The sequence below is a fragment of the Rhinopithecus roxellana genome, chromosome 18, assembly GCF_007565055.1.
Source record: "Rhinopithecus roxellana isolate Shanxi Qingling chromosome 18, ASM756505v1, whole genome shotgun sequence".
Classification (NCBI taxonomy): Eukaryota; Metazoa; Chordata; class Mammalia; order Primates; family Cercopithecidae; genus Rhinopithecus; species Rhinopithecus roxellana.
This window is the reverse complement of record NC_044566.1, coordinates 94,880,403-94,904,569: the sequence shown is the minus strand read 5'-3', so window position 1 is coordinate 94,904,569 and position 24,167 is coordinate 94,880,403. Positions and strand designations below refer to the sequence as shown.

Here is a 24,167-nt window from a genome sequence, read left to right as displayed (position 1 = left end):
CTCAGTGACTCCTGCTGCCTACAGGGTAAAGACCGTATTTTTCAGCTAGGCATTTGGAGTCCTCTAAAGGAGGGGTCCCCAGACCCTGGGCCATGGACCAGTGGTCAGGAACTGGGCTGCACAGCAGGAGGTGAAAGGCAGGCGAGCATCACCGCCTGAGCTCCACTTCCTGTCAGATCAGCTGCAGCATTAGATTCTCATAGGAGCATGGACCCTGTTGGGAATTGCGCATGCGAGGGATCTAGGTTGTGTGCTCCTTATGAGAATCTAATGCCTGATGATCTGAGGTGGAACCATTTCATCCCGCAACCATTGCCTCCACTTTATCTGTGGAAAAGCCATCTTCCACAGAACAAGTCCCTGGTGCCACAAAGGTTGGGGACTGCTGCTCTAGAGCCTGACTTCAAATCATTTCTAAAATACATCTTGAACTCTCTGGCTCTGATTCTCACTCTTTTTCCTCTGTGCCATGGTGTTTCTGTCCTGTAACTCTGTGGATGCCATTCTACTTCCCAAGAGTGCCTTTTCCTTGTCTTTTCCAAGTATCATCCAGTGTTTGAGACCAACTTGAGTTCAATTCTCACCTTCTCCACGATGGAAGCCTTCCCTCTCTTTCAACCACTTCATCTCACTTGGAAATCTCATTCCCTTGTGTCCTTCTGACACTAAATATGCAGCCACATATAAATATACTGGCTGAGTGGTCCAGTCGGTAAGCAGCCAGTATTGACCTCCACTCTGTGTGAGGCATTGTGCCTAGGTAGGCACTGAGCTGCAAGGGACGTTCGAGATTGGGTTCTTGCTTTTTAAGGATATCACAATGCATTCTCCACACACGTGGGCTCAACCACCACGGTGTGGCTTTGACAGCAATGAGCACAGAGGGGATAGCAGCGCATGTACTGTGCACCAGATGCCAGGATGTGACATTTGTTTTCATTTTTGAGACTAAGTTTCACGCTTCTCACCCAGGCTGGAGTGCAGTGGTGTGATCTCGGCTCACTGCAAGCTCCACCTCCTGGGTTCAAGTGATTCTCCTGCCTCAGCCTCCTGAGTAACCGGGACTACAGGTACATGCCACGGCACCTGGCTAATTTTTGAATTTTTAGTAGAGGCAGGGTTTCACCATGTTGGCCAGGCTGGTCTCGAACTCCTGACCTCAGGTGATTCACCCACCTTGGCCTCCCAAAGTGCTGGGATTACAGGTGTGAGCCACCACGCCTGGCCGGGATGTGACATTTGAACTGAGTTTTAAGGCAATGGTAGAAGTTTCCAGGTGAAGAAAGAGGGCAAAGCACTCAGCCACAGCGAGCCACGCATTTGGAGACCTGGAGCCAGATAGAGACAGCGAGAGGGGAGGGAGAAGCTGAGGGTGTCATTAGACAAGAGTAGACTATCTGGGGAGGAAAGATGGTTGTTTTTAGGAAAATAACTTTGTTGATACTATACTGTAGTGTGTAGAATGGCTTCTTGGGAAAGGGGGAATAGTTGGTGGGGTGGGTGGCTGGAAAGAAAGGAATTATTAGGTGGTTATTGTAATAGAAATAGACACTAGAAACCAAGAAAAGTGACCCTACTTTCTGTTGCCTCTGTCTTTGTGAGTATATGTCTGTAAGTGTATGTCTATTTCCTCAACCAGATTACAAGCCCAAGCTCTGCATTGCGTGTTTTACCTGTTTATCTTTAGAATACCCACAGTACTTAGCTTGTGACTGTGTCCATAAAAGGTAATTAATGGATGCTAATGATATGGCTGAGGCACTGTTTATCATCTTCCCACCAGACTTCAATGTGTAAAAAGTAGTGCTTAGCCTAGCTCGTTGTAGACACTGAATAATTAAGAACAGACTGTAAAACGAGAAAGGAATAAAATATGCAACAATATGCAAAATTATTCCAAAGAATAAAGTATGCAAAAAGTATTTGCATGCCTTGAGTGCTTAAAGGTGACTTTGTGAGTGAACCGACGCCTCCCCGTATGGGATTTCTGTGCAGGGGATGGAGCCCCCTGCCCACCTGGGTGGGTTCAGGGAAATTGCCGTGACAAAGGGGAGAAGGTGGCACACAGCTTGGGTGGTATCAGTGAGTCTCCTGTTCTGATGTGTTTTTCTTTCTCACTGCTTCCTGCAGATATTCTCTAAGCCACTTTCATCATGGGAGAAATAGAGCAGAGGCCAACCCCAGGATCACGACTGGGGGCCCCGGAAAATTCGGGGATCAGTACCTTGGAACGTGGACAGAAGCCGCCCCCAACGCCTTCAGGAAAACTCGTGTCCATCAAAATCCAGATGCTCGGATGACACCCAAGAGGCCTTTGAAGTTCCAGTAAGTTGGGGGCTTATCTGTGAACCCAGGAATGTGGTGGGGGGCAGCCTTTGGTGTGGGGAGGTTCGGCTCATTCCCATGGCCAGTGACATGAGGCGGCCAGAGGGCTTGGGTGTTCAGCACCTCCCTCCCCATCTCTTCATGGCCCCGCTGACCCGTTCTGGTTTCAAGCTCTCCAGTGTCTAGATTTATGCATGAACCACCCATACAGTGATGTCAGTGGCCTCGGCACTTGAATTTTACTGTGACCTTCCATTCAAATACATATGTAATGTAAGTGCATATGTATACGTTTTGTATATATATGTAACTGGAGGGAAGAGTGGTCTTGTGGCTGGATCCCAGTTTAATTTACTGGTCATAGGCAATTCCTCTGTCACATTGGTGCTTGTGCGTGTGTGTTTGTGGCCAGGGCCTATGGAACTCAAGTCACTGGCAAGAACAATCCTGAGAACATCATTAAAGAGCCACGTGTGTTTTCAGGTGAGGGAATCAGGAGAGCCTGTGGATGCCACCCCACAGGGTGGGTGTGGGAGTATCGAAAAGCCTCCTTCCGAGCCTACCATATGGCAGCCCTAGAGATGAGGAGGCCCTGCCACCCCAGGGCCCTGGACAGAGCAGCCTGGGGCCCGGAGCTGTCACGGGAGGAGCCTGCAGCCTGGGCTCCTCAGCAGCTGGAGCCGCTGGAGCCCCTGGCACTACTCACTTCTGTTCTTCTCTGAGCCCCCGCCTGGCCTCTCCCAGCCTCGCCTCTTCCAGCCTCCTCCTGCTGCTGCCTGCTTCGTGCAGCTGCAGCACATCTTACTCCCTGCAGGAGAGGAAGTGGGAGTGTCTGGCTGGCTAAGCGGCCGGCCCACTCCCTCTCATGGGCTCTGTCCAGGGAACTCTAAGCACGCCTCGGATCTAGTATTTTAGGTTTTCTGTCTTGAGTATCAAATACCACATCTAATATTGTTTGTGGGGGAGGAAAATAACTCTTGAATGCCAAGCAGCCAACTTATCAAGAAACTCTGGGAGCACACCTGTTTTTAACGTGGAGACGATCTGTGTGTCATTCCTGTTGGCTAGAGGGGCTGGAATTTAATAGCCGGCATTAACGTTGGTAACCCATCATTTAATCATTTATGGGATATGAGTCAGCAAATTATATTTATTTCAAAGAACATCGCTCAGAGCATATGAACTAACATTAAACGTCTCAGGAAAAGATAAACTCAGAATGGCTATGCTTAAAACCACCAATTTATTGCACACTGCAAACCACCTTTGTGTTTTCTGATTTTCTTGTGGAATTTGTATCTTTCAAGGACTTGGGACAGCTTTGTATTTTGGTGAACAAAGCTATTGCTAATCTCCTAAAATCGTAGACTCTGTTGAGGAGAGCCCCTGCCGTCCGGTTAGAATTGGGCCTCCTGGCACATGTGGACCCATATGTGTGCCACCTCACCCGCTTTTTTGTGTTTGTTGTCAGGCTGGTTCAGTGAGGTGTTTGGTTTCAGTGTTTCCTATTCGGTACTGTGAAGGACTTCTGAGCCCAGGTTTCTAGCAGCACATTCTATTACACGGTGTTCTGCTGAGTGGGTTGGACTGTGGAACTGGCACATGCTGCTCTTGTGTGCACTCACTCCAGGGATCGTTGGGCTGCACTCACCTTCAGTTCTTCTTGAAACCAAAGTAAGTCAAGACTCCATTCCTAGCTACTATTTAGCACCTATCTACAAACTCCCTGCCCAAGAAGTAGTAATAAAAGTATGTTTTTATCTTTTAAAATTATTTTTCTTCATAATTTCTGATGGCTTATGCTTTGCATTTATAAACCCTTTGTCTGGAAGAAACCTTTCTCATGCTCTCTGATAAACTCCTATGCATTCTTATAAGCCCTATCAGTTTTACCTGGATGCCTGCTCTCTCAGGCAGTGGACAGGGCTTTTTCTTCCTTCCTGCAGACCTCTTTACTCATACACCTATCGGATGCATGAAGGAGCCTGAGTTCAAATCCCGGCGTCTCCTACTGATAGTTGTGCAGCGTGAACAAGTTATTTAACCTGTCTGTATTGATAAAATGAGGCTAATAAACTCTGTGCTATATGAGAATAAAAAAAGAGGTGACAAAGTGTTTGGAACAGCTCTTGACATGTAGTAAGAGCTTAACTAAATACAGGATTAGTAGTAATGACGTGCACTTCCAGCTGCCTGCCTGTTCTGTCTATATCCCCAGCATCTAGCATGGCACCTGGCATATAGTAGGTGCTAATTAAATGTTTACTCACTGTTAGAGTGAGTTTCTTTTACAAGTAGAATTAATGCCATTGTTTGTTTTCACATGTCTCCTCCATTCATATTTTTCTTTTTCTTTTTTTTTTTTGGGACGGAGTCTTGCTCTGTCTCCAGGCTGAAGTGCAGTAGTGTGATCTCGGCTCACTGCAATCTCCTCCTCCCGGGTTTAAGCCATTCTCCTGCCTCAGCCTCCAAGTAACTGGGATTACAGATGTGTGCCACCACACCCAGCCAATTTTTGTATTTTTAGTAGAGATGGGGTTTCACCGTGTTGGCCAGGATGCTGTCGATCTCCTGACCTTGTGATCTGCCCGCCTCAGCCTCCCAAAGTGCTGGGATTACAGGCGTGAGCCATCATGCCTGGCCATATTTTAATTTTTCTAGTGTGGTCAGAATGTTTCTCTTAGCCTCTGGGCAACAGATATATTCCTTAACTGGCTATAGAAAGTCATATATCAGCATTGTTGTTGGTGGAGCTGATTCTGAGTCACTACCTCGTGCTCTTTAAGAGCAGCCACAGCCAGGCCAGCGGCATCTGGAAGGCATCGGCTGTGCTGGCTCAGTCACCAGGGATTGGGAGGAAGGTAACTACGGGATTGTGAGAGACTCACCCCCTGGTCTTGCTTTAAAACCTTGCTGTGGAACTTTTTGCTGGGAATTCCAGGCCAAGTGTCTGACCCTGGAAACGTCCTTTGATGGAGTGCCCCAAGTGAAGAACTTCTCATGGCTCAGTTGAATTCGCCACACAGCTGAGCCGGGCGCGCGGCCAGAAGTCCCTGCAGTTTCCTTTGGGGATGACTGGTGTCTTTCCCTGGGGGTTGAATTTCCTGGGCCTTTGCTTATTAATTTTGTTTTAAAATATGGATTTGTAGGTAAAGCAGTCGTTTAAAATGCAAATCCCCTAAACGCTTCCTGGCACAAAGAACCACACCATCTTCTCCATGGTGTCTGCGTCCTTCTTTGTACCCAAAAACAATTATTATTAAAGTGCGCTACCTTTTGGAAGGCTTTGGCAGTTAGCTCCAAGATCTTTTCTGTTCCGTAGCTGGTTCCACAAGCACCTTTGCGGTTGAACTTGGATGGTCTTTTTAGGTATTTCCTCTGCGGAGTGGAAAGTTCAAGCACAGTATTTATAGTAAATTGCATGGTGTTTTATCATCTTTATGTGGAAAACACTGTGCAAATAAGCTTCAGCCTGTGGTTTATGATATATGTAGCTTTCTCTTCCAACCAGAGGTTATGAAACGGGCATAACCTTGGCATCTGAAAGGGTTAAGAAGGTGCCCCTGTGCCCGCCGAGACCATTTCCCTGATGGTTCCTGGGAAGGTTTTCTGTGTCCCCTCCTCATGACCCTGCTGGTAAACAAACACTGTTCCCACTGACGTTAGTAGGATGAAGCAGATGGTTTCCTCTCCAAGTGTTTCTTCAGTTTATGTATTTTCATTAGCGGTGTTTCTATAGGAAGAGCAGAGGAAATAAGACACAGCCATTTTTATTGTTTTAGTTTTATTTTTTGCTTCTTTTGAGCAGCCCTGGTAAAAAATGCTTGGGGAAGATGCTCACAGGTGACAACAAAGACACCTGGTGCCTGTCGAAGGGTTAGAGGGAGTGGCCAGTTGCAGGCGGGTGGACAGTGGCAGAAGCCCAGAAGCCCCCCAGGAGAGCAGGGGCAGGAGTTAGTTGTGGCAGAGGGAACTCGGCGCTGACAACCGTCATCACAGGAAATGATCCTTGTAACTTTCTCGTGTTCCTGTCTTGTCACTGCTATACTCGAGCTTTTGTAGCTCCTGAGACTTATGTAGGATTCATCCTTTGCCTGAGGATCAAGTGTGGGCTTTGTAGCTCAGGGAGCCTGGGAGAGAGCAATGAGCCTGCGTGGAGGGGCCCTGTACACTGGGAGGTGCCTGGGCAGCTCCCATTGTTCTTCTCAAGCACAGTCCTTGGTTGTTTGTCTTCTGCATTAGCTTCTCATGCCAGAACACCCTCTTATTTGTTTACCTGCTTAGTATTGGCCCCTTGCAGGTCAAGTGGCCACTTCTTGGAGGGCAAGGCCTCTTATTCTTGTTCATCATCATATCCTACGCCGCAACGGTGCCTGTGCATGAAACTGGTCACAGTTCTGCTCGGTCATTTAACTAAACGAGAGTTGGTGCTGTCCTAGCATAACAAGGGAAAGAGCAAGTGGGAAGAGCTTCTGAGTCCCTTCCTCCTGTTTTCACAGCGTGAAGGTGGCGCTGGGATTGGAGTTCAGCCCACAGGACCCTCAACTTACCCATCTTCTGGGCACTAAGCCGCCTCCTTTGTGAGATTCGCGGACTTCCTCTGCCTCCTACTTCCACACAGGTGGTCCCTGTTCAGATTGGCCTGCCCCTCTCACACCCCACATCCTCATGCCATGCTGCGCTGTTCTCACCACTTTCTAAAAACCCACCCCATCCTCACCCCGAACATGTTGATCAAAAAATCCCACCAACTGCCGGGCCTCTCCCAGACTCGTGCTGCAGGCCAGCCTTCTTTCCCGACAGTGCTGATAGCTCCCCTCCAATCAGACCTTGAATCATGGTCTCTAATCTTGCCCCTCGCACTCATTATTCCTGGTGCAGGGACTCAGTTTTTTAATCTGCAAAATTAGGCACTGGGGCCAGATGATGTTAAAGGCTGCTCCCAACCCCTTTCCTTCTTTGGAAGTGAGGACCCTGTGTTGCCATCCTTCTTGGCGAATTAACTTTTTGTGACTGTATTTGTGAATTTTCCAGACAGATGGTAAAATCTTTGAGGAAAGAGATTTTTAACCTTAGAGCAAACCCTAAGGCCCTCAAAACCTGATTGCACACAGTGGGTGCCGTGTGCCTACTAAGTGCTAAAGAAAGCTGTGTGATGAGAGTGAAGAAGCATGCCACGATTTATACGTCACATGCCAGTCGCGGGCCTCGGGAAATGTCATGACTGGCCTTATGTGCGTGTGGGGTGGCTGTTTCCATAAAACTCACTGCTTAACCACATAGGGCTGAACTCCATGCTGTTTGACCATGGGAAATGGAAGATGGAAAGAAATCAGATATTTTCTTGATAATACATTATTAGTAGAAAACTCAAGTTTCAGTTGAAATCAGAGAAGACCTAAAGGTTTTGAGAAAAGTAATGAGTTTGTATATCACAAAAGACCACATAGGTTCTTTCCTGGTGTCAGAATCGCCTGTGCCTATCTTGGAGACCCAATGAGGAGTGTTACAAATTCAGTCCATACTTGATTAAACATTGATTTCATTTCATCATTATACCTTTTGAAATGTAACAGTTCTTTCATTCCTTTAATTTTGAGATCAATAGGGAGCTTATTCTCCGAGAGCTCTTGTTCAGGGTAAGGTCTCCACTGGTGACAGATTCTAGCGCTGACTTCATAAGCCCCATCTCAGGAAAAGGGACAGAGCCGAAGTTTGTCTTTTCAGAAAGCTCAGGGTTTCCTCTTTGTGGCCCTGCAGTTGGTGTCAGGGGCTGGCCTGGTGCTCACTGGTAGCAGCTGTGCCTTTGTGGAAGTGTTTTCATTTTCTCTGTGTCTATATTTATTTATTAAAAAGTTGTTTTCTTGAGACAAGATCTTGCTCTGTCACCCAGGCTGGAGTGCAGTGGCACGATCATAGCTCACTGCAGCCTCAAACTCCTGGACATCAGCAGCCCTCCTGGCTTAGCTTCCCTAGTAGCTGGGACCACAGGTGCATGCCAGCACACCGGGCTAATTTATTTTTATTTTTATTTGTAGAGACGAGGTCTCGCTATGTTGTCCAGTCTGGAACTCCTGGTCAAGCAGTCCTCCCACTTGCCCTCCCGAAGTATTCGGATGACAGGCATGAGCCACTGCACCCAGCCACATCTTTTTTATTTCTAATGAATTTTGTTTCCTAATTTATTTTCATTTTTTTGAGACAGAGTCTTCTCTGTCACCCAGGCTGGAGTGCAGTGGAGCAATCCTGGCTCACTGCAGCCTTGACCTTCCAGGCTCAGCAGGCTTCCCACCACAGCCCCCCTAGTTGCTGAGACTACAGGCACGCATCACCACATGTAACTAATTTTTTTTTTACTTTTTGTAGAGACAGAGGTCTCGCTATGTTGCCCAGGCTGGTCTCAAACTCCTGGACTGAAGTGATCCTCCTGCGTTGGCCTCCTAAAGTGCTGTGATTACAGGCATGAGCCATTGTGCCCGTTCTGTTTTCCTTCTTAACTTCTTATTCAGTCATCTTAGGGAATGTACCCTTTTTGTAAGCTGAAGAAAGTTTTTTTTTTCTATTTTTCTCCCCCAAAAGAGGTGAAATACACATTTAACTAAAGGTCTTGAGGGGGCGGGGTCTGTCTTTTCTGTAAGTGTTGCAGTTCTGACTCTCCTGGCATGGAGTCCCTCCCTGGCAGTGGGGCTGTCCCTCTGGTCTCATTGTAGTGATAATGGAAGGAAGGTGTTTAGATCCCAGGACTACTTAATTTTCTTCTTTTGCCCCAAGTGCATCACATGTAAGACGTGGAGGTGGTGGAGGAGGAGAGGAGGAGGATAGACCCAAATAAAATTTAATTGGCCCTTTCAGACCTGCAGGGAGGCATGTGTGCCCAGAACTGCTTTTGCCACCGTATGCAGCTGCACTTTGAACTAGAACAAGCAGAGGGAACTTAACATGCTCACCCAGCTTTAAAAAATAAGTCAGCATTTTTTTTTTTCTTATCACTGTTGCTTTTGGCTCCCTTTATTTGCCAAGTTTCGGAAACAGAATTTAAGGCTACTTTGCTTCGCATGGTCATTTCTGTGTTTTATTTAACTTGGAGTGATAAATGGTGCTTGTCTGAGTCTAGCCCCATGAGATTAAATTTAAAGGCTATTTTGGCTATTTTAATAGAGGAAAAAAATTTTTTCATAAATCATTTTAGCTAAATACTGTTAGCTTTCCTTTCTGGCGTCTCAGGGGCCAAGAGTAGAATTTAAGTGCTGGTCTGAAATGTTTGTGTGCACCCCTTTCAGCTGTAGTTAAGACCCTTGTGATCAAAGTCAATTCTGCAGCTCTGATATGCTTGCAGTAATTCTTTAACAGCTGTTTGCTATTTTCTCCCTGAAAAAAAAAAAAATCAGAACTGAATAAAAAGAATAAACTAATTGAGAATGTCTGAATCTGACTTTAAAATGGGCCGTAATCTGAGAAAATGTAGGAAGTTTGAAAAGCTGCTTTTTTTTTCTCTTTTAAATGGAAACAATATTCTCAATGATAAGAAACAGAGGGGTTAAGGGGAAATGCAGGCCCTGGGTCTGGGCCGCCTCACTTCCTACCCGTGTGGCTCTGCCTGAGTGGCTGGCCATCTTATCTCTACACGTGGAGAATACCTACCACTTGAGGCCCAGGTGCGGCTCTAATGAGATCTTCTGCAAAAAACACCTTGCAGAGAACGCATATTTGGTTCTTATGAAAGTAGGTTCTCTTCCTTCCTTTCACCCTGAACTTTAGTTTCCTGCTTGTTCTTTCACAGAATTGAGGCCCTGCTTTCAATGTAGAGCTGTTGGCTGGATCAATGGGAGAAAAGAAGGCGAGTGAAAGCCCTTGAGAATAAAAAATCATGTGCTTGTGTCAGATGGAGTCGTTCCTCTTAGACCACAGCTGTCTGGAGTCTCACATCAAACTGGGGCTTTCTTTGGAGGGGGAATCATTACCTAAGCCAAAGCTGAGTCCCAGGTGGCTTTAGGAAGGTCTATAAGAACCCAGCACCACTTGGACAATTGCCGTGAAACCTCCATTTCTGCCAAGCTCGTTTAGTGCCTTTTTGTGGACTTACCTGCAGCTTCTGTGAGCTTCAGTTTAATCAACTTTAAAATTGAGGGGGTTTCCCTTTGAGCTCAGAAATTTTACGTGCATTTTTGCTTTGCTGATTTATTGATCTTCTCTATTTTCTTAGCTTCAAAACTTTTCCATTTTCCTGGAGTCAGGATGTTCCTGGGTGAACCATGCGTCCCTCTACCATAGACTAAATGAATGGTTTTAAGGTAGACATAGGATTTCAAGATCCTCTGGGGCTGGTCTTCTCAATATGGGCTCTGCAGGTTCATTTGAAGGAGGCGCTCAGCCAACTGGATGTTCTTGTGTTAGAATGTAAGTATAAAAACATTGCACATAGTTTTTACAAATCAGTCCATTTACTATCTGCCATGTCTGAACGTTCAGTTATTTGCTGTCTTCTATCACTTTGAGCATTTGAGTTGGAGATAATGATTTTAACTCATAAGATAGACACAGAATGACTTAATCAGTTTGGGATTTCTCTTCTGTAGATAGAATGATCATGTAAAAGGGCAGTTCTCAAAGCTGTTAGCACTTTGCAACTTTGAACGAGAGCCTCGTAGGTCTGTTTCCTCATTTATACAAACAGGAAGTTGGACCAGATACCCACAATGGAATTCTGTGGCTCTGGTTTCATTTTATGGAATGTGGTCTTGGAAACATGATATGGGTTTCACAAATGTGTATCGACATGGGAGGCAAGGTGCTACTGGTGATAAGAAAATGAATAAAAATAATAACCACCCTCTGAAAAATCCCTTGCTGTGTACCAGACATTGTGCCAAGTCTGTGCGTACATTATCTCATTGGTTGCTAAGTGAACCTATGAGGCAGGTGTGAATAACACCAAGTAGTCTCACAGGGCTAAGTGACTTGGGGCAGATCAGAGTGCTGGAGAGAAGGAGAGGGAGTCCCAGCCCAGGACCACCGACACCCGCACCTGTGTGTCACTCACTTTGTTCATGGTCTGGGGCCATACAGAACCATTAGGATAACATGGTGTGTTAGCTGTGCTAGCGCCTGTGACAGGTGCCAGTGGATGGTGCTCTTTTTATTTTTTGAGACGGAATCTTGCTCTGTTGCTAGGCTGGAGTGCAGTGGCGTGATATCGGCTCACTGCAACCTCCACCTCCCAGGTTCAAGTGATTCTTCTGCCTCAGCCTCCCGAATAGCTAGGACTACAGGCATGCACCACCATGCCCAGCTAATTTTTTTTTTAATTTTTAATTTTTAGTAGAGATGGAGTTTCACCATGTTGGCCAGGATGGTCTCGATCTCTTGACCTCATGACCCAGCCGCCTTGGCCTTCCAAAGTGCTGAGATTACAGGCATGAGCCACCGTGCCCAGCTGGAAGGTGCTCTTCAATGGGCAGGATGGGTTGAAGAGGGCGGAGTCTGCAGAAGGAAAGCCAGTGACTAGGGGTTTTGGCAATATCATCTCCACATGGTAGTTACTGATAAGGGCCAGGGCCCTGCAGAAAGAATGTCAGAGGGCTGACAGATACAGGAGAAACCCAGGAGGAAGACCTGACAGGGTGTGGTAGCTGATGGGAGAGAAGCAGGGAGCCCCCCGGGAGTAGGAGAGCACCCACAGTCGTCAGGTTTACAGCCTGGATGGCTCAGTGCTGTCGCCGAGGACTAGGAAGTCAACTCTGTGACAAATGTTTTACTTGAAATAAAGTCTTCCTTCAGTTGACGTGAAAGGAACATTGCTAATGTTGCCAATAGAAGGCATTTCTTGTTTGTTTGTTTGTTTTTTGAGATGGAGTCTTGCTCTGTCGCCAGGCTGAAGTGCAGTGGCGTGATCTTGGCTCACTGCAACCTCCACCTCCCGGGTTCAAGTGTTTGTCCTGCCTCAGCCCCCCAAGCAGCTGGGGCTACAATACCCACCACCATGCCCAGCTAATTTTTGTATTTTTAGGAGAGATGGAGTTTCATCATGTTGTCCAGGCTGGTCTCGAACTCCTGATCTCAGGTAACCCCCCCCCACGCCTCAGCCTCCCAAAGTGCTGGAATCACAGGCGTGAGCCACAGCACCTGGCCATAGAAGACATTGCTTTGTTTTTTTTATCACAAAGAATAATCTGTGGCTCTGGAAATTAACTTCCAAGATTCTTAGTGATTATGTAAATGGTACAAATTGGAAGTAACACATGGAAGTTGATTGCTTGGTTTCAATTTATGTTAGGAAAGTTACATTTACTCATTACATTCCAATTTCATCTCCCAGAAGTTCCTCTGTTAAGCTTGTCACACCTGGGTGACCACCAAGCTGGAAAAGCATTTAGATCCGGTGTTTTCAAAGGACTCTGTTCCAAAGCATTAGAAAGGAGCAGGTCAGTTTCTTTCTTCAGCTCATTGTTTAGTTTTGATGTAATTTGCCTGTGACGTGAACTATGAAGTGCAATTGGCTATTATCCCATCTTCCAGTGACCATTTGTCAGTAAGTATTTCTGCCACAAACAGAATTCAGGTGCTCCATTTCCTTTGATCTCGGCATAAGACTGAGTGTGTAAAGCATTGCAGAGCAAGACCAGAGGGCATTTGTGGAGTTGTTAGGTTATCACAACGATACACTTTTTCATGTTTGAAAGCTGAATTTCCTAGGGCAGCTGTAACAAAGTGCTACAAACCCGTGGCTTAAACAATAGGCAGTTACTATCTCACCGTTCTGGAGGGGTAGGCAAAACAACTGAGTCCCTATCTTCCTGACCACCCATCCCTTGCCAGGGACTCCCATTTGCTGACCCCAACCAGAAGCCCCGGAGTAAGAGAGCCGAGGTGAGCAGTCTATGGAGCTCCGCCTGCAGGCAGACAGTGAGAGAAGAGCCAGGCCACCCTCTGTAGTTGGAGACCATGACTTCTGCCTCACAGAGAACATGAAGCCTGCGAGGCGTGGGCTGCCTCCACCCCTGCCTCGCTAACCTCAGGCTCTCCTCCTCTGCCTTGGCTTCCATTCTTGCATTCTCTGACCATGGGATCCTTTGTACCCCCCGACTGATCCTTCATCCCTTCACCTACAGGACATGGCTTTGCATGGCAGGCATCAGTAAGAATACCTTTCATTCACACATCAGTCCTGGGATTCTCAGACATGCTCTTAATTTCTAGACAGTCATAGCAGTAGAATTCAAATGATGAAGAAAGAGACTGGTTTATGTAGTAGTCACAGCATAAGTTGAATATAAGAGCTGAAAAAACCTCAGATGTTACTATTAACCATCTTATCTCTTAGCCTGATTTAATTATTTTTGTAAGGACGAAGATGACATATTTTGTTAGAGCTGTTAAACAGGACGTCTGGTTTCATGATCCAGTGCTGAGAACAACTCTTTTCCTTTTATTGACTCGATTTCAGTTGCATTTCACAGCTCATTGCATCCATCCAGGTAGATTTCTCCACGATGATCAGACCTCCTGTTTGTTGTCCACAGGACTGAGCTGCTTGGATTTGCACCATTCCTCTGAACATGCCTTGGGGTTTATTACGATCTCACCGATTATTCCCACGAAACGAGAAGAACCCTCACTCCAAGCACAACAGTACGAGTGTTTGCTAACTGTGGACTCTTCACTCCCTCATGAAACCAAGAGGGTTTCTTCTTCCATTTCCCTTCCTTTCCATTTTAAGGACCATTTCTCTAAGGCACACTTTCCCATCAGGACCCTCCCTACCTTGTGTCTCTTTTGAAGCTCCTGAAAGGTCCGAACTTTATTAGAAAATAAAGTTCTGATTTTCTCCAGAAAACTGGTTCAGCAGAAACCAAGACACTGCCAACAGTCCTCTGGCATCTTGCCAACCGGGCTGTTAGAGTCTTTATGTGGGTAGGTACAAGTTGCCTTGCTTAGCTTCAAAACTTATTTTTGCCCTCTTCTCTGGCTCCTAAAATGCTGGATCCAGGGGCCTGGAGAGTTGGTTTTGTCTCTAGTTATTGTTTAGTGGCACACAAGGTACTGACTGAAAACAAGGGCTTTTTTGTGCACCCCTTGTACCCGCATGAACTCTTGGGGAGGTCAGTGATGGTTGGAAGTCCCTGCTGGCACTGTCTCTGCTGTAGCATTGGGGGAACACATTAGTCGTAGCCCATTTTTCTGGGCTAATCCATCCCTTAATGACTTAAGTTGACATTTATTGAATTATAGTCTATGAGTTAGCTAGTGCTGCTGTAACAAAGTACCACAAACTGGTGGGCTTGAAGAATCGAATTGTTGTATGGTCTCAGCTCTGGAGACCAGCTGTCTGAGATCAAGGTGTCAGCAGGGCTGGTTCCTTCCAAGGGTTGTAAGGAAAAATTGGTCCTGTGCTTCCCTCCTGGCTCCTGGAGGTTTGCTGGTAATCTGTGGCTTTCCTTGGTTTATACATAGAGCCTCTGTCTCTACCGTCATCTTCATGTGGTTTTCTTGCTGTGCAAGTGTGTGTCTCTGTATTTTCCCCTTTCCTAAGGACATGGTCATACTCGATTAGGGCCTGCCCTACTGACTTCATTGCAACTTGATCATTTGCAAAGACCTGATTTCCAAATAAGTTCATATTCACAGGTACCAGGGATTAGGACTTCCTCTTTTTTAGTGTGTGGAGGAGGGGAGATGTAGTTCAACACAACTGTGGAACAACTACCATTGTTTTATTTTAACAAACCATTTGAAAAATGTGCCATTGACTGCTGTTGTGACTTCTAGCTGTATAACTCATTTCCCCAGTTTTCTGCTCTTGTTCTTTTGGAGCATAATGTAGTCTGGGACATTTTCCCAGTAAGTGGAGGAGACCAGAACTCTTAAATCACATGTATGTGTACTTGGAATTAGAACTGAAGTATGGGTGGCCATGGGAGATGAGAAATCTCAGCTGTATTAATCAAGTGAACTGCAGGAGCAAGTGTTTTTTTTTGTTGTTGTTTTTGAGTTATTTTTCTTCACCATCCCTCTCCCACCACCATGTCCCAGTGTATCAGTAGTGGGAGAGTGCGAGTTTGAAGCTACCAGGAGCACCTCCCAACCAATCCTGTTGCATTTTTTCCTTTTTTTTTTTTTTTTTTTTTTTGAGACAGAGTCTTGCTCTGTCACCCAGGCTGGAGTGCAGTGACGTGATCTCAGCTCACTGCAAGCTCTGCCTCCCAGGTTCATAGCCCATTAGTCGTAGCCCATTTTTCTGGGCTAATCCATCCCTTAATGACTTAAGTTGACATTTATTGAATTATAGTCTATGAGTTAGCTAGTGCTGCTGTAACAAAGTACCACAAACTGGTGGGCTTGAAGAATCGAATTGTTGTATGGTCTCAGCTCTGGAGACCAGCTGTCTGAGATCAAGGTGTCAGCAGGGCTGGTTCCTTCCAAGGGTTGTAAGGAAAAATTGGTCCTGTGCTGGGACTACAGGCACCCACCACCGTGCCTGGCCAAGTTTTTGTATTTTTAGTAGAGACGGAGTTTCACCGTGTTAGCCAGGATGGTCTCAGTCTCCTGACCTCATGATCCTCCCGCCTTGGCCTCCCAAAGTGCTGAGATTACAGGTGTGAGCCACCGCGTCCAGCCTCCTGCTGCATTTCTAACATTCATGTTCATTCTGGTAAATGTCTGTTCTTTAGATGGATTAGTCCATGTTGAAAAACTGTCTTCACTATTATCCTAGCATTTTGCTCAGTCTTCAAGAAGTTATGTTGAGGAATATCACTAATCATTTAAGAAATGCAAATCAAAATCACAGTGAGATACCAGCTCACACTTACTAGGATGGCTACTATTAAAAAAAAAAAAAAACAAAAGCGAGTACTGATGAGGATATGGAGAAATTGGTACCCTGTGCACTGTTGGGCAGAATGTAAGATGGTGCAACTGCTGTAGAAAATTTTATGGCAGTTCCTCAAGAAATTTAAAATAGAGTTTTTGTATGATCCAGCAATCCTCCTTTGGGGGCATGCCCAAATTGGAAGCAGGATCTTGTAGAGATAATTGCACACCCATGTTCATAGCAGTACTGTTCACGCTAGCTAGGAGGTAGAGGGATCCTAAACATCCATCTTCGGATAAATGGAGAAGCAGAGTGTGCTATATACGTGCAAAACGGTGTCTATTATTCAGTCTTAAAAAGGAAGGAAATCCTGCCCTATGCCACAACATAGATGAACCTTGAGAACATTATGCTAAGTGAAATAAGCCAGTTACAAAAAGAAAACTACTAGATGATTCTACTAATATGAGGTACATAAATAGAAACAAAGTAGAATGGTGGTTGCTGTGGGAAGGCAGAAATGGGGGCTGTTTAATGGGTACAGATTTGTTTTGCCAGATGAAAAAATTGGGAGATCTTTTTCACAATGTGAATATACCTAGCACTACTGACTGTGCACTTAAAAATAGCTAAAATGGGCCGGGCGCGGTGGCTCACACCTTTAATCCCAGCACTTAGGAACGTCTAGGCGGGGATCACCTGAGGTCAGGAGTTCGAGACTAGCCTGACCAACATGGTGAAACCCTGTCTCTACTAAAAATACAAAAAATTAGCTGGGCGTGGTGGTGGGCACCTGTAATCCCAACTACTGGGGAGGCTGAAGCAGGAGAATCGCTTGACCCCAGGGGGTGGAGGTTGCTGTGAGTCAAGATAGTGCCATTGCACTTTAGCCTGGGCAACAAGAGTGAAAATCCGTCTCAAAAGAATAAAAAGAAAAAAGAAAAATGGCTAAAATGGTAAACCCCATGTTATGTGTTTTTTAAAATCACAATTAAAAAACAATGCCAGCAGAGCAGCTATGTGATTTGGAAACTAGTTACATTGGCCCCAGCTGATTGAAGTCTAAAATTCAACTTTCCCTAGCATTGATCGCCTCATTTGGTGCTTATCTTCTGTTTGTATAGTATATTGTTAGTTACCACGTTGTGGATCTTGCCTCCCAGATCCATCAGACCCTTTAAGGCTGTGACTGGCTTCTCTGGGATTTCCCCAGTTGCCAGTGTGTTTCCTGCACATACCAAGAGTACAAAGTTAATGGAACTTCTTTTTTGTTCATTGATCCACTTATGGGATCTTCTGCAAATTACCTAATTCTAAGGATGGGTTCACCTCGTATTGCATGATTTGCTTGGTTTCTAGGCTATCTAATGATTGAAAACACATTGCAAAGATATACAATGTTAAAATGATACTGAAGTTGTTAAAGGTATTAGATGTTCTTTATTTTCTAGCAGTTGCTATATGCACTGACCGGTTGAGTAATAAGATTCTCACAACCTCAGAAACAGGAATTTGTAATTCTTTTTAACAATACAAGATGACAGAATCTTTTAATATTTGTATAAAACTTACCTTTGAGCAAGCAAGCCAAGTAGCATCTCCCTGCTGCTCTTGACGTGCAGATCCTGCAATTAAATATTTTTTGAATAACATATGACATTCCAAGCAGAGAGCTGCTGAGACGTAGCATGTGGACCTTGCTCTAATTAATTCCTTGCTAGTGACACGTTTTCTATTTACCCTTCTACCCACATTTTCCCCTCCTTTGCAAAGATTCATCTAATGGTGAAGATGAAGATAGAACACATCAAGAATGGTGTTTGTGCTGCTGTGTTGTAGCATTCGGAAACTTGCAGTGAGGGATTTTTTTTGCAAGAAATTTAAAAGTTCTGTTTTAATAAAAGGGTAGCATTTGGGTAAATTTCCCCATTATGAAACCTTTTAATTTATATTTTATTTACAACATGAGGCCTCTGAGTAACAGTGTAAAATATTATTAACTGTTATAACAGTGACAGGACATATATACATTATACATTAATAACAATCTCAGATTTCTTTCTTTCTTTCCTTTTTTTTTTGGAGACAGGGTCTCTCTATTGCCCAGGCTAGAGCAAGTGCAGTGGTGCAGTCATGGCTCACTGCAGCCTCAACTACCTGGGCTCAAGCAGTCCTCCTACCCCAGCCTCCTGTTTAGCTGGGACCACAGGCAGTCTCCACCAGCTAATTTTTAGATGATGATGATCTATATACTTACTTTCTTCTTTTTTTTAAGGAAAGATGGTGTCTTGCTTTGTTTGTCAAGCTTCAGTTTTTGTTTTTTTAGCGGATAAGGGTTACACAGCATAGCATATAATAAAAACTAGAAAGGTAATGTCAGCAACCCTGGTGGAAAGCCGTGGGGCTTGCAGTATCTCACTTGAGTTACTACGCCTCATTTATCTCTACTGTATTGGCTGTTACGGGTTAAGAATATGAAATAAAAATAAAAGGAAGACAGTACACAGATTTATTGTATGAGTGCTGAAGAAATGCTCAGAAAGCAAGCGTTGTTTAAAATCCAAGTTGTGATGGTATAATGACATTTCCTAGCAGGCAGCCCGATGGTCACTGGTCATGCCTGCTACCATAGGATAACTGAGCCATTGCCTGTCACTTGCTTTAGAGAAGTGGGCACTCCCCTCCCCTCACCCAGTCACCCAAGAGAGACTTATTTGGGCATTATTGAAAAAAATTTGTCATTGTCCATGAGTCCGTTACAGGTAATTTTAATAATTACATGTTAACATTACAACTTTGAGTATAAGAGGTTTTGCCATCTTTGAACACATTATAGGCTTTAGTGAGAACCAGAGAAGCATATTTGGTCTTTCACAGAAATTAACCCTAAATCCTTTGAGTTCCGTACTATTCACCCCAGTGCAATCTATGTTTATTGTAGCAAATTGAGAAAATGCATAAATGGTTAAAGAAAAAAAAGCCTCCATCATTCAACCAAACAAAAGCATTGATGATTTAGCTTATGTTCTTGCAGTTGTTTTCTTTTATCTATGTTCTCAATTAAGAACCTGTGGATTGTGAGCAATAGTAAATGACTCTGGTTAATGTCAGCAGAGAAGTGGGCTTGTTGTGAGGTCCCTGGGCAGCTCACCATGGTCAAAGAGTGTGGACATGAATTACTGTGAGCTAGGCAGTCACCTCATTTGTCTTTTTTCTGCCTTTTTTTTTTTTTTTTTTTTTAATAAAACCAGAATATGCTATACATGGTGCATGTTCCTCACTTTCTGTGCCTTGGGAAACACTGCTGTGATGGGCATAACGTGTCTCAAGGAGGACAGATCTACAGGTAAAGGAGATGCACGTAGAAACAGCCTCTAGTTTGTCAGTAAGCCATGCAATTCGCAGGTGTATTAGTCTGTTCTCATGCTGATAATAAAGACATATCAGAGACTGGGTAATTTATAAAGGAGAGAGGTTTAATGGACTCACAGGCTGAGGAGGCCTCACAATCATGGCAGAAAGTGAAGGAGGAGCAAAGGTACGTCTTACATGGCAGCAGACAAGAGAAAATGTGCAGGGGAATTGCCCTTTGTAAAACCATCAGATCTCTCAGACTTATTCACTACCATGAGAACAGTATGGGGGGGAGCTGTCCCCCCATGATTCAGTTATCTCCACTTAGCCCTGTCCTTGACACATGGGAATTATTACAGTTCAAGGTGAGATTTGAGTGGGGACACAGCCAAATCATATCAGCAAGGAATGGTTTAGCAGTTTACCATGACAAGCCTGGGCGCAAGATAACCCCAAGATACTGCTTCAGCCAAGCTGATATTGGGACAGAGGACACAGAAAATAAATTCTTAAGCTCTGGAGCTAGGGAGAATAGAGGATGTCCAAAAAAAAAAAAAAAAAAAATACTCTGGATGAGCTTAGTGGCAGTCAAGGAAAGCAGAAGCAGTCAAGCAGTTTACAGGGCAGTGCATACTTTACATGTAGATACTGTGTTGTCATTCATTTTTATTTTATATTTTATGTTTTATTTTACTTTATTTGAGACAGAGGCTCGCTCTGCTGCCCAGGCTGTAGTGCAGTGGCACAATCTCGGCTCACTGCAGCCTCCGCCTTCTGGGACCAAGTGATTCTCCTGCCTCAGCCTCGCGGGTGGCTGGTATGACTGGTGCCTGCCACCACGCCTGGCTAATGTTTTGTATTTTTAGTAGAGACAGGGTTCCATCATGTTGGCCAAGCTGTTCTTGAACTCCTGACTTAAGGTGATCCGTCTGCCTCGGCCTCCCAAAGTGCTGGGATTACAGGCGTGAGCCACCGCGCCTGGCCTCATTTCTGTTTTGGAGTTCAGATTTATAAAGGGACTGGAGTACTTTTTTTCCTCATAGAGAATAAAATATCCTCTTTAAAATTTGCCCTTTTGCTTTATTTTTATTTTATTTTATTTTATTTTATTTTATTTTTTGGAGATGGAGTTTTGCCCTTGTGGCCCAGGCGGAAGTGCAGTGGTACAATCTCGGCTCACTGCAACCTCTGCCTTCCGGCTTCAAGCAATGTTCCTGCCTCAGCCTCCCAAGTAGCTGGGATTACAGGTACTCACCACGCCTAGCTAATTTTTTTGTATTTTTAGTAAAGATGGGGTTTCGCCATGTTAGCCAGGCTGATCTTGAACTCCTGACCTCAGGCGATCTGCCCACCTCAGCCTCCCAAAGTGCTGGGATTACAGGCTGAGCTACCATGCCTGGCTCTTTTTTTTTTTTTTTTTTGCTTAACTAATGAATCTTTAGGGGCCTGTTATTTTTCCTTCACTTAGTCTCACTTTACCACCGTCTACAGTCACTTCAGATTTTATTTACTTTTATTTTGAAGGAGAACTGCTGGAATTTGTAGGAAAAGATTTCTATCAGAAGTAGTTTTCAGATTTTCATGCTGGGAGGGTAGATTTCATAAATGGGCACCAATGTGCCTAATTAATAATGGAGGCAAAGATCGTCTCCTTACTGCTCTTTGCTTTATTTGCCTTTGCAGATACTGCGTTTTTCACAAGTTGAAGGTTGGTGGCAACCCTGCATTTCGCAGGTCTGTTGGCCGCATTTTTCCAACAGCATGTGCTTATTTCATGTCTCTGTGTCAGCATTTTTTAGCAATAAAGTATTTTTAAGGTATGCACAGTGTTTTTAAAGACATGCTATTGCACACTTACTAGACTAAGTACAGTGTAAGCATAATCTTTATATGCACTGGGAAACCAAAAAATTTGTGTGACTAATTTTATTGCAATGGTTGTTTTATTGCGGTGGTCTGGAACCGAACTTGTAGTCATCTCCAAGGTATGCCTAGACATCTGTTCTGAGAAAGCTGCACTTTGAAACTTCATATTGAGAGTGAATGGTGATTTCAATGCTATTGTCTGATTTTAGCCAGAAATCAATCTCTAATGGTTTCTCTATTGATAGATCAAGTGAGGACCCCGTGAAGGTCTTTCATGGTATCTGTTGTCATTTAGGAGGCTCAGAAGTTCAAGGGCCTCTGTCTGCTGGCTGGTATGTTCTTCTGGGCCCCAGGCCTGCAGGCTTTGTGGCTGTGAGGGAGGATGTAAGCAAGCACTTGCCTGGGTGTAACCATCCCACTCAGTGGATAGGTTTTTCCAAGGCATGGATGGTTGACAGCTTGGCAGAGCATCTCATCCAGACCATCTCACTTTTTCCATTTATATAGAATTCTTTGTTAAAACAAAGATGTTGTCTAATGTTAAGAGGGAGTGGTGTTAATAAATAACACCTTCTTCCTCTCTTGAGTTTAGAACTAATTAAGAAAGAGGCATGATATCCATGGCTAGTCACAGTGTCTATCCTCCTGTTACTGATGAATGCTGGACTTTGATGCCTGCCAGCCGGGCTGGTAACTGTGACCTGGATTAGACACTCAGTCCTGGTGTGCAGACTGGGCAGCCCCAGGCTCCCCCACCGTGAGAACTCTCCAGAAGGTGTGCTCTTGATGAGCAGGTAGAAGTTACAGGAGAAGGGAAAGAACTGAGCCAAGAAGTCCCAGCTCCTTCCTCCAAATACACTCATTAGATAGACAAGCCCCAGGGTGGGGCCGGGAGGGTTCCCCAGCTGAAGCTCGCGCACGGGTACCATGAAGAGGAAATTGTGTTTAAATGTTATTACAAGTCCTCGAAGGTTCTGTGCATGTGAAGAAGTTTGGATTCTCGAGGGAAATTGAAAAGCTCTGGAAATCACGTACTGCTCGATTCGATTCAGAAGGTTTGAGTTCCTAAGAAGCATTTTCACTTCTGTTCAAACTTGAAAGTTGCGGTCCAAGGAATGACACGGGATTCTGACTTTTTATGACCCATGCTAACTGATTTGGTGGCTTCTGCCAGTGGAGAAGTCTTGGATGTTCCCCCTGAAAGAGTGCCCTGCTCATCTCGGAAAGGTTCAGGCTGACGGGTCCATTCCACAAGGACTCGCTTCGTGTATTTCCTTTACAAGTCAGAAATGGAAAAAGGAAATTACCATCCCACATCTTTTCTTGATGTGTATGAATGTGTCTGCCTCCACCCCTGAGGATTTCTTCCCCAATAAGGAAAAAGTTGACATTTGCCACCGAGTCATTACGCTTCTAAGCTTTCATTTTATTTCATCAGGACTGAGCATCGACGTTCGGGCTGAGTCCTGCAGTTTTACCCGCTGTGCAGGTCAGCGGTTTCTTCAAGGACTCTGGCCCGGGCTTGCTGGCATCCTCAGACTGTCTGGATGTTACCCTGTGGCTTCCTTTCACCTCGTCTTCGTTCTCGTTCCTTGTTCGTAGATGGATGGGAGGTTCAGCTCTTGGAAACTACCAGTTAGACTAAGAAAGCTGGACTTCTTTCATATTCCTTAAGGCAAGTAGAGTATAAGTAAGTGGCCTGTTGGCTGATCTCAAACATTAGAGAGCATTAGGTTCATCAATAATATTCTGACTTTTTCTTATCCAAGCCGGTTTACTGATAAATAAATCATCTGCTGACATTAATCTCAAATATTTTAAAATGCTCAAAGAACATATTGCTTCAGCTTCATTAAATACTTGTGTAAACACCTGCAAAAAATTTCCACCTCTACTTCACAATACTTTGTGTAGTGAAACCTGATTGAGTGATAGTGTGTTAGTTGTTATGGAAATAATGGGGAAAATTCACAAGCAGAGTGTTTGTTCCATAAAATTAAACCTGAAATATGTTTACTTGCTTTTAAGTTAGAAGTATTGACAAGCAGGAAGCAAACAGAGAAAGAAATGAATGTATGGACAAGCAGCTGAAGAGGACGCTCAGAGATTCTGTAGTATTTCTTTGGCTGTCTGTCTAAATATGACACAACAGCCTCCATTCTGAGAAAGCAAATTGAGCTGACAGGTGCCACCAAGCCCATCTTTCCACATAGGACCAAAAGACTCTGAAACACTCCCAACTTCTCCACTTTTCTTTAATATTCTCTTAAAAACACTGGATTTTGTAATAATGCCTTTTAAGCCAGGAGTTAGTAACAACTTTTAATTCCAATGATATCAATCAAAATAAATTTTATAGATTGTATTTTTATATCAATCAAAATACAAAATGAAATTATATTTTATATAATATCTTTATAGAGGATAAACACAGCTAACTAGATTTCTTCCCATATCCCTCATTGAGTAATAAAAAGTAGGTAGTTTGGGTCTCTCCTGACCTTGATGGCAGTGACAGTGCGGCGAGATTTTTATGTCTGAGTCCGTGTGTGTGTACCCCACTGTCTGGCTTCTTTGGTGGCTGTGGCATAGTTGCTTGGCATTTTCACACCCCTGAACACCTTCGTCAGTTTTACAGAGAACTTAGTGTGATCCTTTCCAGGCGATACCCCCAGAGCCACATTGGAATCACATAAGTTTCCTTGCAATGCCCAAGGCTGTGGGCCCTAGGGAATCGAGGGTAATATTCTAACACAAACCGAAAGTTTCAAAAAAAGCCACAAGTGACTTGAAGGCACTGAGAAGAAATTCT

The 24,167-nt window shown here is 44.5% G+C and overlaps 1 protein-coding gene across 1 annotated transcript in view; it reads left to right on the top strand.

The window, feature by feature from the left end:
• FARP1 (FERM, ARH/RhoGEF and pleckstrin domain protein 1) overlaps positions 1–24,167 on the top strand; it is a 283,330-nt gene that overhangs the window by 40,540 nt on the left and 218,623 nt on the right. The window contains 2 exon segments of the mRNA XM_030922251.1: positions 2,131–2,294; positions 2,296–2,325. Of these exon segments, the coding sequence (XP_030778111.1) occupies positions 2,154–2,294; positions 2,296–2,325 (171 nt within the window). The 5' untranslated portion in view covers positions 2,131–2,153.